This window comes from Xenopus tropicalis, chromosome 1, assembly GCF_000004195.4.
Source record: "Xenopus tropicalis strain Nigerian chromosome 1, UCB_Xtro_10.0, whole genome shotgun sequence".
Lineage (NCBI taxonomy): Eukaryota > Metazoa > Chordata > Amphibia > Anura > Pipidae > Xenopus > Xenopus tropicalis.
In genome coordinates, this window is record NC_030677.2 from 140634459 (window position 1) to 140653123 (window position 18665).

Here is an 18665-nt window from a genome sequence, read left to right on the forward strand (position 1 = left end):
GGCCATATACTTACCACCAACACTAAGCTCTGTACTTTGCACTGGATAAAAAATGCAAAAAAGAGCACAGTCAGACCCTGGGTAGATGTATCCTCTGAATATACTTTTGTGCCCCTTAGTGGTAACAAAACCCTATAATAGTCATTACTGTTAAAGGAAAACTATACCCCCAAACAATGTAGGCCTCCATAAAAATATATTGCATAAACAGGCTCATATATAAAACCCTGCTTCATAAAAATATACTTTTTTGTAGTATTTGCTATTGGGTACTTCTAAATAGAAAATTGCCATTTTAAGAATTAAGGGCCGCCTCCTGGGATCATATGATTCACAGTGCACACAAACAAGCCAAAGCACATGTACATGCTAGGCCACATCAGCCAATGAATGGAGAGAGTTCTGCCTTTTGCTTCCACACTTCTTCTACAGTTAGAGCTGCATTATTTCTGGTCATGTGATCTCTGAGGCAACCCATTAAATGGTGGATCAAGGGAAAAGATGTGAAAGGGCTCTATTTACTGAAATATATATTCCAGTTTGGGGAGATTCTTAAATAGGTGACTTAACATAATATGAACTATTTGTTGGTTAAGTATTCATTCTGGGGGTTTAGTATTCCTTTAAATAATGAATTACATTGGATTGCAGTTTGAACAGATGGGGTTAAGTAATAGAATATGCTAGAGGTCTAGTCACTGGTCCAGTCACTTATACCAGTCAATCAGCAGGTATCATTTATTGTTCACCTGTTTGAAGCAAATATCTTATTGGTTGCTATGGGTTAGCACATTTGAGCACACTTTGTGCCTTATATGCAGCAACATACGTGGGCTTAATCTAAACATCTATGAACTTTCAGCTTTTTTGGCTGGTTATTCACCTTTTTATTATTCAGCATGTGTAGTATATTCTGTACAGTAGTATATTCTGTAGAGGGCTATATATGTATACATAGTTATTTAATAGCATATATAGTTATTTTATAGCATATTATAAATGATCTCAAAACTTAAAGGAGAACTATAATGACATTCAAATGCATAATATAACAAGGTAATGTTAAGAGAAACATTTTCTTAAATATGGTGTTTTTTATGTATTTATTGTTTTGAATACATTATTTCCCACTGCCTCCACTCCTCCCATGAAGTTTTCTCTCCTGGTGCTGGCAAATTGCCAAGATTCTCTCTGGCGACTCCCACCTTTGATAGAGATCTAATTATATAGCATTTTTTTTTATTATTATGGGCAGTTGGCTTCCTGATACATTATTGCTGGATGCCACACTTGAATCGTGAAAAACACTTTCATCACACTTTCACAGTAAATACATTTAAAAAACCACCATATTTAAGAAAATGTTTTTTTTTTAACATTACCTTGTTATATTGTGAATTTGAATTTCATTTCATATTTCTCTTTTAAATTTGCCAAGAAGTTATGATTTTTCACCCCAGATTATGATTTGTCAGTTATCTGGATCTCCATTACATAGGGGCATATTTATCACATGGCGAAAACAGAATTAATCACAATCATAATCATCAATGTGGATCTCCCCACTGCTATCACTTGCCCAGTTAAATCATGCACATGTGTAAGGGCTCTGGCACACGGGGGAGATTAGTCGCCCGCGACAAAACTCCCTGTTTGCGGGCGACTAATCTCCCCGAGTTGCCATGACCCGCCATCCCACCTGAAATCGTCCCGCCGCGTCTGCCATCCCGCTGGTGGGATGGCAGGGGTAGGCAACTCAGGGAGATTAGTCGCCCGCGAACAGGGAGTTTTGCTGCGGGCGACTAATCTCCCCGTGTGCCAGAGCCCTAAGAGAATATCCTTACCCTGCCTGCAGGATCACCCTAATAACCTGTATGGAATAAGCATGCAGCGTTATGCAAGATAAGTGCATTGCTTGCACCTGGTGTTTGATGCAAAATGTTGCAGGGACTTGAGACCACAATAAAAATTCAGTGATAACAATAGGTTTTATTATCTCACCTTGAAGAGAGTGACTGTGGCGCTATAGAATAGGCTCAGAAGGAAGAGCACAATGAAGGTTGAGGCAGTGGTCCACAGGCTGGCCATTTCTTCCCCTTCATCTATAAAAAGTGCAAGGGCTGCAAAAATATAACAGAGAGATACACACTAAAGGTCAGAATTTTTGTGGAATGAATAATACAACACTAATGAAAGAAGCAACAAACAGAACACCACAGCCCCAATCAGAGAAGTTAGACCTATACAGAAGTTTAGTATCAATGTAATGAGCACCATTTTTATGCTGGGGTTGCTGGAAAATCTAATTTCACTTTATATTTATGAATTGGAAAACTTTATATCACCAGAGTTAATGAATAATTTTAAAGATAAAACTAATATAACCACTGGTTTAATATTATTCTATTATCCATATAGGTTTGCCACTGATAATCATTACTCTCCGTATACAGGGTGCAAATGAATGATTTTACCTGTTTACTGAATTTGGAGGACAAACACCTCATAACTGTGCTGCTTTACAAGCAAACTTAAGACTGGAAGAGTTTAACATATTTAGCACTGTGCTACCCCCAAATATTTAATTAGTTAAATCAGTTTAGATTTTGCTGGCTTGTTTAACTTGTATACGTAATGGGGCCCAGACACTTTATCTTGGGGGATTTTTTTTTTCAATGAAAGCCTTCATTTTTACCCCCAGACTGTTCTGACTATTTTACTTTTGCCTTATCTACAGCTCTTGTGCTTACTGTCACCTCCCAGCAGCTGCCAAAACTGCCATTTGCCAACATGCAATACATGTTGATTTGGACAAACTATATGGATGCCCCTATTTATAAGACAAACCTCACCCAGTGGAATTTTTCTTCTACTTCATTTTAACTGCTTATTCTGCACCGTTACTATAATATTTTACTGAAGTGATCTTTCTTTTTATTCCTATGTAGCAAGTTAATAGTTGTGGTTCTGTGTTCCTTTATAAACTGCTAAGGGACACACTTTAGACTGGGGAGCTTGATATACTTTTACTAACTTACAATTCCATGGACCCCCTGAGGTTAAAGGGCTTAACCCCAAAAGAGTTATGAATTTATTCTCATTTGTGAAAAACACTTAAGGCAATGTTATTCTACAGCAAATCTTTATTAGTGAGCCATTATACTTGCTAAGAAATACAGAATTAACCATGCCACACGCTAGCATTATTCTGTGACTTACAAATATTTTTAATTTTATATAGAAAATCCAGAGCCCACTAAAAAACTGTAACAGGATGTCAGGCAAGGCAAACCCTGAAGGAAATTGTTTATAATTCCATACAAGGAATGTAAGGCTTAGCTTTAGGTATTGAATACGGCAGCTTCCTTTTGGTCTATATATATATATATATATATATATATATATAGTACTATATATACTTATTTCATACCAGTTAAACTAGAGATGTCCAGACTGTGTCTTGTGAGTAGTTGTAGAGCTACAAATAAAGGAACTTTGATCTAAACTGCAAAGCTAAATGGGATATAATGGAACCTACTGTAGTGCTGTTAGGAAACATTTCTTATTCTCATGCCATAAATTATCAACATGCTAATTAGGGGATGAACCTGGACATTTGGATTAGAAGGCTTGATGTCCAAAAACAAGTTGACAAGTTTTACTTATATTGTGAGCATACACCACGTGTGATGTGCCATGTCCTAATAAAAGTATTGCTGTTTGACAGTACAGCTAACATGTCCTCTCTTCTGTGTTTTTACACTAGCTAGGTATAGATTTTTTAGGTTAGCTATTGATTCTTCTTCCTACCACCCTCCTATCCTTAACAGTATTCAGTACTGCCAGTGCAATTACACCCTGATAATAGTGCTCATACTTTGAACTTCATTGATCTACTGACCAGTGTGGCAGAAAATGGTAAAAATGCCATTAATCTGATGAAAACCTGGACAGTATTTTATTTTCAATCAGCTTAAAACACTGGTAAATATGAACAAAACAGAGGTATGTTCTTTTAAATCTCCCATTTTTCTGTTTTATACCAGTACCAAGAAGACTACCTATCCTGGAGCCCATTACTGTTTTCATCTACATAACCCGATCCCCCATATGCCTTCAAGCCCTTTGCTTGTTAGTTGGACACTGGGAGTTGAATGACAGATAGAGGGGTGCAAGCTATATTCTAGAACTACATTTTAGTTACATAAAAGGTTTCATTGTAGATGTTTATGTTTTTGACAATAATGCTGTAAACCGCAATATTGCATTTCCACTTCTGTCATTGTAGATAGCTCTGTTATTATAAATATTACAAATATCTCTTGCTCATCTAAATTATTTTCTGCCCATGTTAAATTCATGCCACCTTAATGATAGCATTAGGATATATGAAAAAATTCTATATGTCTATAATTGCATTTTTTTAATGGAAAGTATTGCATTGGTTGAACTCTTCATTTGAAGATAACTTATTGCAGTTTGGGCCCAGAATTTTCTCAAGAGAGAAGAGTAAAGCTTTATATATAAAGTGTATAAAGTGCAATAAACACTATATTTGAATTTGATATCATTTACACATGCATGCCTTGTTGTATTTAGATAATATAGCTCTAAACTTATTCCTAATCCTTTGCTTGTTTACTTTCAGTGAGAGAGCTGTAGCAAACCCCTTAGTTTGTGATTTTGCAATAGCTTGAGCAGCAAATGTTGCTTTTTCCTGACTTATAACTTGGGTGCTTATATAAAATAGTAAGTGTAAAATATATCTCCAAATTCAGTATTTTGGCTTACCAAATAAACTATTCTTAATATTAAATTATAAAGGGATATCTCTATCAATAGGGAAAGTAAATTTGCACAAAAGGTTGCAATGAAAAAGCCAATAAAATCAAGTTATGTTACCCAAAATATCTAATTTTAATTGAATTTTAACAATCCATACTAATTGCTGATGGTGGTAATAGTTAGAATAGACAGAATTCTCGGTCTTATTAAAATACAGTCAACCAAAAATCCTTGAATAGCGTTTTGATTGAGCTATGATCAATGTAGTCATGATGTTCTGGATAGGTCAACAATATTTGGGTGGCAAACTGGGCAACCCCCCTAGTGCATTAACATCCAACTTGTAATGTAATGTACACCAACAGTCAGTTTTTCTTATATGTTCTAAGATGAACACACATTACCCACAACATAGAAAGTTTAGATTAACTGAATGGATGTCTATACTGACTACAATAATGGTTTGTAAGTGTCCCTTTCTCAAGTACTAAAGTGTTAATGTAATGTGCTAAGCTCTTAGGGGTATGCAGCAATGAGGAGCCTCTAGAGCTCTAGTGTATCTAATGGCTGTGTAGCTCAAGAATATCTGGAAGGTTACAAATTCAAATCCTTAATGCAGGCTACAAACTAATGCAGCAGTATTTCCATTTTCCAAATCACCAATTGCATACATACAAACAAACATTTTATAAATTGATTTTTATTTCTACTTTTAATTTTGCAGACAAGAAATGTACAAGAACAGACAGACAAACATAACGTCAACATTTCTCCCTCCTCCTTGTCCATTACACCATTTAGGGAAGAACATGAACATGAGATGGAGTTACAAGGTCTTTGGAGATGATCACTAACAGGTATCAGACAAGACGAGGGACACATTCATGTTAGTAGGTTTACCAGAAGACTTGTCAATGCTCCTTTGGGTGAGCTGTAGTGGCAAAGACTCATGGCCAACCACGCAGGAAAAACTATCACCATCCTTCCAGTTTCTACTGTCTATGGTGAAAAGACTGTAGAGAAAGAAGGTCTTTCTTCCATTAGAAGAGAGTTCCTCATTGATGTTGGTATTTGTGTAATGGTTCTTGGAAACCTCCTCATTTTTGTGAACCCATTTTACAAATATGTCGGAGGGGCTGAACCCTTTAACCAAGCATGTCAAGGTGGCAGTTTCACCTAGAGACAATTCCTCTTGTGGGGGTGGGAAAACATATACAGATGGTGAAATTAAAGGTGCTCCTATATTAAAAAAGAAAATTAAAATTTGAGTTACAAATCTCTGATCTGCTTTTTAAAGACAAACACACCTTAAAATACAACTCAAATGGATGTCACAATTGAATGTACAGGTAGGTGATCTGCTCATGTTAAAAACTGCTTATGTCTTGCTAATATAATAGTTTCTACAGAATGTTGGTCTTTGGTGTTTAAAACAGACTCTAATGGAAATATTTAGCAATTGCAGATTAGTAATAGCTAGCAAATTAGTCAATGAATAATAACCTGTATATGAAAAACATGTGCTATATTGGTAGCAAGTATGATGGTTATGGGTACAATATCTGTACTGATGCTAGCAACTTGGCTACTGCAAAAAAGTACAGGTCGACTTGCTTCTTTATATGCAATTTATTTAACAGCTAAGGTATGTACAGTCAGAGGGCCTTACCTTTTTCTTTAGAGAGAGAGACCTCCTTTACTGAAGCCAGCTCTGTGTGTTCTACTTTGCAGACAAAACTGTCCTTATTCCACTCATCAGCACAGACAGTTGCGGTTCCTTCTTTAGAATAAGTGCGGTTATCATGATAGATGTCATTTCCTAGTGTTGTTTTCAATTGTTCTTCTTTATTCCCAGATATTTTAAACCATGATATTGATCTCAGGTCCTCAGAATTATCCATATTACTAACCAGGCAGGTAAGTGTGGCAGATTTTTTCTCAAAAATGCTCTCTAATGATGGTGGAATAGTGATTACTTTGATATTAGTTTGTGGTGTTTGGGTGTCTAAGAAAAGGAAAAAATAATATGTGAGATAATCATACTGCAAATGATACATTATTTATATTAAATTCCCTTCCCCCAATAACAGAATTAACATTAAGCTACCATTACACTGTGCATTATTGTCAGTCAGCTTTTTGGTTTTAACCAAAATGACTATAAATGATTATCTGTTTATGTTTGCCCCCATACCCCAAGAAGTTTTGGGATCAGATCTCAGTTGTAAGGCAACATCTGGTCTGCTGCTCTCTGACATTCATTGACAAGTCACTACCATTCTATAACCCCCTAAACAGTAGTGCATAATACTATGACACCAGTGAAGCAAGAAGAAAAAAACCTAAACATTTCCCACTCAAATATATACATCTATAAAATTGGAAAAATGATGATGCACACCAAGAATTTCTACAAAAGATATTCTGTTTATTAGATAGATGTTACGGTCCTCACCTGGGACCTTTATCAAGAATATAACAGAATATCTTTTCTAGAAATTCCTGGTGTGCATCAGCATTTTTTTCAATTTTGTATTACATTTCTGATTTGCACCCACATCAAAACCTCATGTGTGTGTGCCTAAGCCTCCAGCAATATATATATATTTATATATATATATAGTAGATGTTGATTTGAATAAAACTTCTATATTTTCTTAAGACCTGTGAGTGCGGACTCTCTCTACAGCTATTCCATCTATTATTTTGGGACTGCACCCAGGCTCCCTTGGACCTACTTATACGTGAGTGCCTGTCTTCTTGCAACAATATATATATATATATATATATATATATATATATATGCAGTCATGCAGTTAATGTATGATTTGTGCTTTTAATTAAATTCAAATATTACTTGCTATTTAGGTAAATAAAGGCAAGATCCCTTTCTTCCTTTTCAAAACTGATATATTTTGCCCTTTATTGATCATAATCCGAAAATTAAAATATTTTCATTATAAAATTAAAATACACCAACAGTTAAGCAAATAAGGCCCCCAGTAATAACTTGTTAAATAAATAATAAATTGTTTAATACAGTGGTGCTCCTAATCTGTGGGAAGATAATCATCAATAAACATCACAAGAACTTACCGCACATAAGTGATTTGCTCATATTCTTCACTTGTAAGGAACCCGAATCAACATGTTCAACTACACATGAGTATGTTGTTTCCAAATCCCATTCCTTTCTAGTTATGGAGATATAGGATGTTGTCTCATATCCTCCATTTTTGTCTACAGTGGGCTCTTCAACTGTGACACCATCTGTTGTCTGCTTGCCATTCTGCAGCCATTTAACTGATATACTTTTAGGATTAAAACCAGTTGCAAGACACACAACATAGAGACTTTCATTCAAAGCAAGGGCATCCTTTGATGGAGGGTGAATAGTTACAACTGGCTGTGTTCTTAAAGAGTCTGTGATGAAAGGGATAGAAAAGAATTGGATTAGGGGATTTTGTTGTTGTTAGAACCAAATTGCAGAAAATTGGCAACACATATTGTTGTTGTTAGTTGCATTTTTGGATGTAATCTGTATGCTCAGCATATACAATCATTTATTGTACAGGGCTGCTGAATATTTTGGCACTTGATACATTTGTGTTATTATGATCAGTAATAATAATTATACAGTATAAAAGGAAGTGTACTTTGTAACATTTGTGTATGTTTTTGCTAAAAACATGGGAAAGAGCAAATGTCCTTTCTACTGTTCGCATGCTGTTGTGTACTAAATGAAAATTCTATTAGTTTCTACTGTTTTACAGAGCACACATTTATGGTATGAATGCACTGATCATTTAGACAGTCAGGTTTATGTCACACAGGGAGATTAGTAGCTGCTCCTTGAAACAGGCCCATTACATTGTTTTTTGTGAATGAAACATTGTTTATTCATACATTTTGCTATTATTCTTTGATGTTTACCTATTTTTCCGATCTCCACACGCTTGGTGACTTCCAGGTGTTTAGCATTACAGTAAAATGGTTTGCTTTTATCCCATGTTGCAGAATCAACGTTGATTTGGGAGCTGGCTGAGTAGGTGCCGGAAGCTTGCATCACAGGTCTATAGCTCTTGACGCCATTGGAGATACTGGTATTGGACTTATCTTCCCAGCTGAAGCTTATACTGTCAGGGAGGAAACCTTTGGCCAAACAACCAAGGGTGACTGGGTCCATAGACTCCCCACAAGAAATGAGCGGAAAAAGGGATGGGGGCGATGTAACAGCTAAGAATACAAGCAAAAGAGAAGGGGGAAGGAATGAATATTTGTTGTTACGGTTAGAGTTGGTAAATAAGTTCAAGGTAGTTAGATGGAATGTGGGGATTTCACTGGAACCAGGTTTGTTAAGATTTGTGGTAGAGTTAGTGCAAAGAACACATCTTCACTGGCCCACTGTGACAAACAATTCACCACAAATAAAATACCATAAACACTGCACCAGCTAAACTGTATGATTAATCAATATTAGCAGACCTTATAGATTCCATTGTTATGTTTTTCCCTATGACAATTAATTGTCAATTTATATTTATGGTCCTGAGGCTTTGGGTACAATATCTGTACTGATGCTAGGGACTTGGCCATTTGCTCCATGGAAATCACTGTATAATAAAAAGTAAAGGTAAAAGGAAGGCAGTTGTAGGTTAAGTTGATTTATTTAATCAGCACAGCGTGTTCTGCTGATGCATGTATGAAGCATCCTTTGATCCTGTATAAGAAACAGATACCCCAGAATTACCCCAGTTTAGTGTGTAGCAATATATTGTAGATGATACAAGCATTTTCAAACTGAGCTACTGCTACTGTTCAGGTCAACATGCAACTTTATATACTATTGATTTAACAGCTAAGGTAGGTGTCCATCTTGGCTGGAAGATACAAATGTGATGGAGAGCCTTGCTAATTAATATCCAGAACCCTACAAAGTCCCTGCTAGATGAAACTGAGCTATAGTATATAACGATTGCTGGACTACTGGATTACTCTGGACTACTAATTCAGTACAAGATGAGCTTTAGGTACTTCTAAGATGGCCATGCCAAGCTATGAACCATACAGAATTATATCAGTAAAAGCCATGATTTTCAGACCAAGTCTATTTCTATGAATATGTCAGTAAAGCCCTGCTCAAGCCAACCTGATTATTATATATTAAGTATAGAGCATACTGGTCAGACAAGCAAAGTTTTATAGCATCCAGACCAAGATGAACTTTGCAGACACCATTTCCCTACCAAGCTGAGGGTTATATCCGCTTTAGTTACACCCCTGGATAGATGATTGATTAGATAGCTTCTAGTCCTAATTAAGATGCGCAGTGAAGAGAAGTAAATTAATATATAACTTCTAGTCTTGACCAACCTGCACTTTATATAGAATTTATTTAGTTTATATAGTTTCAAGACCAAACTGAGCTTTATATAGAATCCAGTATATATCTTTATATACATATATCCTCCAATTATTATACATAACTAATTTAGCATAGATTTTCCAGTCCAAAATAAATGAAAATTATAAAGAATGATTAGCAGCTTTCAGTTCTGACCAAGCTGAGCATTACACAGAATTAATTCAGTACATAGCTTTTAACCCTTACGAAGCTAAGCTTTATTCAGAATTGATTCAGTATATTGCTTCTAAACCAGGCTGAGAATTGTATAGAATGATTCATTGCACAGCTTACGCTTCTGTTCAAGCCGTGCATTATACAAAATTAGTTCAGTCCAGACCAAGCTGGGCTTTATACTGAATTAATTTAGTATAGTACTATAAAAAAGCTGAACATTATACAGAATGATTTATTGCTCAGCTTCCAGTCCTGACCAAGCAGTGCATTATATAGAATAAGTTCAGTATATAGCTCCAATCCAGACCAAGCTGGGCATTATACAGAATTAATTCATTACTGTGCTACCAAAAAAGCTGATCAGTATACAGAATGTTTTATTGCTCAGCTTCCAGTCCTGACCAAGCAGTGCATTATATAGAATTAGTTCAATATATAGCTCCAATCCAGACCAAGCTGGGCTTTATACGGCATTAATTCAGTATGATGCTACCAAATAAGCAGAGCATTATACAGAATGATTTAAATCTCAGCTTCCAGTCCTGACCAAGTGTGCATTATATAGAATTAGTTTGGTATATAGCTCCAATCCAGACCAAGCTGGGCTTTATACGGAATTAATTCATTATTGTGCCCACCAAAAAAGCTGAGCAGTATACAGAATGATTTATTGCCCAGCTTCCAGTCCTGACCAAGCGGTGCGTTATATAGAATTACTTCAGTATATAGCTCCAATCCAGACCAAGCTGGACTTTACACAGAATTAATTCAGTATGGTGCTACCAAATAAGCAGAGCATTATACAGAATGATTTATTGCTCAGCTTCCAGTCCTGCCCAAGCGGTGCGTTATACAGAAATAGTTCAGTATATAGCTCCAATTCAGACCAAGCTGAGCTTTATACATTATATAACTTTCAGTACTGACCAACGATGAATAATGCAGAATTAGTTCAGTATATAGCTACCAATCTAGACCAAGCTGAGCTTTATACAGAATTTATTTAGTATATTGCTCCCAAACCTGAATCTGAGCAGTATACAGAATGATTCATTATAAAGCTTTCAGTTCCGACCGAGCAGTACATTATACAGAATTTGTTCAGTACATAGCTTCCAATCCAGACCAAACTGGGCTTTATACAAATGAATTCAGTATGCTGCTACCAAAAAAGCTGAGCATTATACAGAATGATTTATTGCTCAGCTTCCAGTTCTGGCCAAGCAGTGCATTATATAGAATTAGTTCAGTATATAGCTCCAATCCAGACCAAGCTGGGCTTTATACAGAATTAATTCAGTATGATACTACCAAATAAGCAGAGCATTATACAGAATGATTTATAACTCAGCTTCCAGTCCTGACCAAGCAGTGGATTATATAGAATTAGTTCAGTATACAGCTCCAATCCAGACCAAGCTGGGCTTTATACGGAATTAATTCATTATTGTGCCCAACCAAAAAAGCTGAGCAGTATACAGAATGATTTATTGCCCAGCTTCCAGTCCTGACCAAGCGGTGCGTTATATAGAATTACTTCAGTATATAGCTCCAATCCAGACCAAGCTGGGCTTTACACAGAATTAATTCAGTATGGTGCTACCAAATAAGCAGAGCATTATACAGAATGATTTATTGCTCAGCTTCCAGTCCTGACCAAGCCGTGCGCTATATAGAATTACTTCAGTATATAGCTCCAATCCAGACCAAGCTGGGCTTTATACAGAATTAATTCATTATTGTGCTACCAAAAAAGCTGAGCAGTATACAGAATGATTTATTGCCCAGCTTCCAGTCCTGAGCAAGCGGTGCGTTATACAGAATTAATTCAGTATGGGGCTACCAAAAAAGCTGAGCAGTATACAGAATCATTTATTGTCAGGTTCCAGTCCTGACCAAGCGGTGCGTTATACAGAATTAATTCAGTATGGGGCTACCAAAAAAGCTGAGCAGTATACAGAATCATTTATTGCCAGGTTCCAGTCCTGACCAAGCCGTGCGCTATATAGAATTACTTCAGTATATAGCTCCAATCCAGACCAAGCTGGGCTTTATACAGAATTAATTCATTATTGTGCTACCAAAAAAGCTGAGCAGTATACAGAATGATTTATTGCCCAGCTTCCAGTCCTGACCAAGCGGTGCGTTATACAGAATTAATTCAGTATGGTGCTACGAAAAAAGCTGAGCAGTATACAGAATCATTTATTGCCCAGCTTCCAGTCCTGACCAAGCGGTGCGTTATACAGAATTAATTCAGTATGGGGCTACAAAAAAGCTGAGCAGTATACAGAATCATTTATTGCCAGGTTCCAGTCCTGGTGCGTTATACAGAATTAATTCAGTATGGGGCTACCAAAAAAGCTGAGCAGTATACAGAATAATTTATTGCCAGGTTCCAGTCCTGACCAAGCGGTGCGTTATACAGAATTAATTCAGTATGGGGCTATGAAAAAAGCTGAGCAGTATACAGAATGATTTATTGCCCAGCTTCCAGTCCTGACCAAGCGGTGCGTTAAATAGAATTGGTTCAATATATAGCTCCAATTCAGGCCAAGCTGAGCTTTATACATTATATAACTTTCAGTACTGACCAAGCGATGCATAATGCAGAATTAGTTCAGCACATAGCTACCTGTATAAAGCTGAGCTTTATACAGAATTTATTTGATATATTACTCCCACAGCAATCTGAGCATTATACAGAATGATTTATTATAAAGCTTCCAGTTCCGACCAAGCGGTACATTATACAGAATTAGTTCAGTACAAGCTTCCAATCCAGACCAAGCTGGGCTTTACACAGAAATAATTCAGTATATTGCTTCTGAACCAAATAGTGCATCATATGAATGATTGATTAAATAGCTTCCAATCTAGACCAAGTTAAGCTTTATACAGAATGTATTCAGTATATTACTTCAAAAACCAAGCTGAGCATTATATCGATTATTATACAGCTTCCAGTCCTTAGCAAGCTGTGTATTATACAGAACTAATTTAGTACATAGCTTCAGACCAAGCTGAACTGTATACTGAATGCATTCAGTGTATTGCTTTTGAAGCAAGCCGAGCATTACACAGAATTATTTATTACAATCCTGATCAAGCTGTGCATTATACAGAATTAGGTCAGTACATGGCTTCTAATTCAGACCAAGCTGAGCTGTATACAGAATTCATACAGTATATTGCCTTTAAACTAAGCTGAGCATGATACGAATAACTGATATAGAATCAATTCACTATATTGCTTCCAAACCGAGCTGAGCATTATACAGAATGATTCATTACATAGCTTCCAGCCCTGACCAAGCTGAGCATTTTAAATAATGAATCATATTGATACTGCAACTTCTAGCCCTGGCCAAGCTACTTATTACAAATAATTAATTGAGTAAATAGCAAATAGTCTAAGAAAAGCTAAGCATTAAGCAGACTTAATAAATAGTATTCAGCATAGACTAAGCTAATTATTACACTAAATGTTTAGAACACAGAACCCAGTCAAAATAAACTGAGAATTATGTGTAATGATTATTAAGCAGCTAGTACAGACCAAGACTAGATTTACACAGGCAGTAATATATCATAATTATAATTAATCCAGTCCAGATTAAACTGAACACTGTATAAAAGTGAATTCATAAAACAATCAATCTGAACATTAAATAATAAATAAACAGTTCCTATTGTCAAAGCAATCTCAATCTAAATTCAAACAAAACTGAGTATGCAGAATGAATGCAATATCATTCAGTTCAACCCTATATATATATATATATATATATATATATATATATATATATATATGTGTGTATATATATATATATATATATATATATATATATATATATATATATATATATATATATATATATATAGGGTTGAACTGAATGATATTGCATTCATTCTATATATATATATGCACTATATATTTATATATAATATACTGTATAATATAAATGGTATATATTGATAGGTAGGATATATTAATTAAATTAATTATAATTAAAGTCTTTCATATTGGCTATTTAAATACTATTTCAAGTAAAAAACCTTGCCATTTAGCTGTTTGCAAATTTTGCATTGTAAAATTCACAGAGAAACAGAAAAAAATGATGAAATAATATCTTACCAGTTCCAGGATCCTGCTTGTATTATCCTTCAATGCTGTTAAATTGTATCTTCTAATAGCAATTCTTTATATTTAATTTGTCTAACTTTATACAGTATACTAAATTGTATACTAGTATATGATGTTATATTTGTATGCTATTAATAATAGCTTTATGTTTAAAAAATATACACACACATATATATATATAAATATATATATATATATATATATATATATATATATATTACACATCTAAATATATATAAATCATATATAAATCTAAATGTCATGTTCAGATAAAAATAATTATTTACTGAGAATACATTTGAAGTTAAAAAAAGACACTTGTTTTTCCCAACACCTGCCATTTAAGAAAGTCAGCAGAGCGTTACTTTCAGATCTAATTCTAGAGACAGACACACCCGTAACATCTGTTTGTGCTTAGTGCCACCTGTGCAAGTGCAGTTTCACTTCCCTCTGATAATGAAAACCGCATACATTGATAAAAATGTTCCCATTTTTAAAAAAAATATATGAACTTATCAAATAATCATTCTAAATAATAAGTATTTTTGTAGAGTTATAGAAATATATTAAATAAATGTAATTCATGTTAAATATCCACATGCAAGTATAATCATTTAATATCAAATAATAGAACTAAACTAGATATTGAGATCTAGACATATTTATTACTATATATTCATATTTTACAATCTAAGATAACGAATTGATCTCTTTTTTCTATTCATATATAATTATAAATATACTTATTACTTAATATGAATATTTAATAAATGTGCATATTAGAAATTCATAAAGATACAATGAAATTAGTTATATATATATATATATATACAGTATATACATTTATAACTGATTACAAGAACAGTGTATCTTTATTAATACATGTATTACATACATATATACATTCTTGTTCACTTTATCAGAACATTATTTAGCCCATACATATTAAGGAAACCTAATACTTTAAATGATATCATATGACACATATAACTCTTTTCAAAAATATACATGTAGATACAAGAATAAATTAAAGCTATATTTCTAATAATCATTCGATACCTACCTCCTTCTCAGAAGAACACTACTAACAACAGGGCACATTAACAATTAGTCTAATACTTAAATATGTTTAAACAGTTTAATACTTTAATAACTAAAAAAATGTACTTATAAAGAGACCACAAACAATTTATAATAGTGAACGTATGTTTTGCTGTTTTTATCAAACCCAAAACATTTTTTTAATAACACTATGAATAAAATTTAAGAAATCAAGTGATTTTTCAGCCTCAGTTCTAAAGAAAGGAACATAGTTGGACAGACATGACAAAAACAGGACAAAATGATAATATAAGTGATTTACCTGTTGTTACCGTCACCATGGTACCTTGACCCCAGTAAGCGAACCAGTCGTCACATTGAAATATCTCTACATTAAGTCAGTTACAAATCTTTCACTACAGCCTACCTGCAAATAATCAACTCAACTCCACTAACTCTAATAGTAGTTACAGTAATTATGAATTATATAAATTATATTTGCCCCATTATAAATGTATTATATTTATATATATTTATTTATTAAGGTTACAAATCTTACCTGCTGTCACGATGTTATTTCTGCTAAAATGAACAACTCCAGTGTTACATTTAATGACTATTTTCCACTTTAAAGTCAGCAATAAATTGAGAGTGAATATTTAAATGTAACTAACAAAAAATATTTTTTTGTGTGAATAGTTCAGAAACACAGAAAACAGCCATTATCAGTTTCCCTTAATCTAAATAAGTCACCAAATGATAATAAAATAAAAAATTCAGACTGAGAAATGGAATATTAAGAGGAAATATTACCTGATGTGACGGTGACCATTGTTCCAGGGCCCCAGTAATCGAAAGCATAGTACACATTATGTAATTATCCTCAGAAGACATACAATAAATACTAAAACACTAACCTACATGTAATTCTTATGTTTTAATGTCTATATTACTTTAACTGGCTCTTTTTCTACCTCTTTAAATAGAATTATATTAAATACTGGTGACTAAAAATCTCAGGTCATATTTAAAAAAAAACCCAGAGAATAAATTATGACTGCAAAAGAGAAGAAACCAATACTGTATAGCAAGAACTAATGTTAGAATAAAGTAGATACCTGATGTTACAGTAACCAGGGTTCCTTGTCCCCAGTCATAGACACACAGTTTCTGATTCTTACACAAAAAAGACATAACCAAACACATCAGAAAAACATAAAAAGACTTAAAGACTTTGCCGAAATATCTACTATGAGGTCTGAACTTTGTTATAATCTGTTACTTGTCATTGCCATGAACAAGTTAATCAGTACCGGGGGGAAAACTGAAAAAGGTTAAATCAATGACTTTTATATTTCAAATAAATAGAGAGATGAGAACAGGAAAATGAACTAGTTATGTTAATGGTGTTTTCGACCAACAAATTGAAAACATTTGATCTATAATTGTTATTATTATTATTTTCATTTATCAAATATCTTTAAGACTGACTAATGTGAGAGGAAAATAATGAAACATTTACCTGAGGTGACGGTGACCATGGTGCCTGAACCCCAGTGCTCGAAATACCAGTAGCACTGAGGTACTTTGTCGGGTGGTCTCAGTACAAATAAGGACCCCCTTAGACTGCCCCAAGACCCATTATATAGTTGTTACAATAACATTTTCTTGGAAGAAACTGACATTTATTTCCACATTCTGCTTCAGTGACACCAATTAGTTAAGTCAGTATTGAGGCAAAAAAAAGTTATAATTCCAGAGAAACAAAATCTTGGGATTTTAGGAATAGTTAGATTAGAAAAGAGAATAATGTTGTTACCTGAAGTGACGGTGACCATGGTCCCTGGTCCCCAGTAGTCAAAGTAGTCACAGTGTCTCAGAACTGTACTAAAGCCTGTCAAATACTCTGACCATATCTAAACTCATAAGTGCCTGACATCTAGTAAAAGGGATCATTTCATTTAGCTGAAGCACTCTGAAATCCCTTAAAGATTACTAAATGTACAGTATAATTCTATGCAAACATAATTCAACAACGCAGCAAAAAAATACATGGATAAAAGCCAGTAAGGTTACCTGAAGTGACGGTGACCATAGTTCCTTGTCCCCAGTAAGCGAAGTAATCACAGTAACTAAAGTTCTAATTTAGACTGACAAAAACGCTTGCCCAACGCTTTAAGCTTATGGCATCATAATATATATAACTAGGATATATGGGCAGATAAAAATTGTGAGGGCACAACTGAAATAAGTAAGGTAAGAAAACAAAATGTGATAGTACAGTACCTGAGGTAACTGTGACTGTGGTCCCTTGTCCCCAGGCGTCAAAGTAAGCATAGTAACACAGCATGCTTTAAGATATTTGCCATTAAGCAATATCCCCATTATGGCCCCCACCACAGCTTCCTGCAGCTACCCTCCCACCTCACTTTGTCTGCGGAGAGGAATATTAAAGAGAAAGATGAATTTCAAAATGTTAACTAAAGAAGTAGGGCTGAGATGTTGCACATTATGTTTTGGGGTTCGGTATCAGCCCAAGGCAATGTTGGCTGCTAGCAGTGAAGATCTGTGCCTCTAAATCCTAATTATTTACATTCATAGATTTTACTGGGGCTGTCCTATTGCTTATTTTTGAAGACAGCTTGTGTTTGTTTGGCCAGGAAATGTATTTTGGTGCTGGCTTGCCAGTGGCATTATTACATGAGTCTTTTGGTAAATGGGCCCCTTTGTATGAGACATTACAGTATGAGTCTGCAACCAAACATGTCTTTGTAACTGGCATCAGTACACCAGGGTCTCAGGGTCACATCTGTTACTTTATGTTAGTGTTCAGTCCCCCTCCCACAACGCTTAACTCCTTTGGACCCAGGATTTACCATGCAATTCTTCAAAATTGATATCATTATTAAAAATCTTTATTTGCACAGTGCAACTGAATTAAACTACTGATGTGTTTCATGCCCCAATTTCCTGCACTTTCTATGCTATACATTCAAAAACCCCAACAGAACATTTATACTATCTATACTATAAAGGTTTCCATCTAAGATATAGATATAACATATTACCAATACACATATCATGTGCCAAGTGTTCAACATACAGAGCATA

The 18665-nt window shown here is 34.6% G+C and overlaps 1 protein-coding gene across 1 annotated transcript in view; it reads right to left on the bottom strand.

Moving 5' to 3' along the window:
* Positions 1 to 5469: 5469 nt before the first annotated feature.
* The window catches only part of LOC548369 (uncharacterized loc548369), a 95394-nt gene continuing 82198 nt past the window's right edge, over positions 5470 to 18665 (bottom strand). Inside the window, 5 exon segments of the mRNA NM_001114211.1 lie at positions 5470 to 6024; positions 6455 to 6790; positions 7882 to 8208; positions 8719 to 9021; positions 17374 to 17418. Coding sequence (NP_001107683.1) covers positions 5636 to 6024; positions 6455 to 6790; positions 7882 to 8208; positions 8719 to 9021; positions 17374 to 17418 — 1400 coding nt within the window. The 3' untranslated portion in view covers positions 5470 to 5635.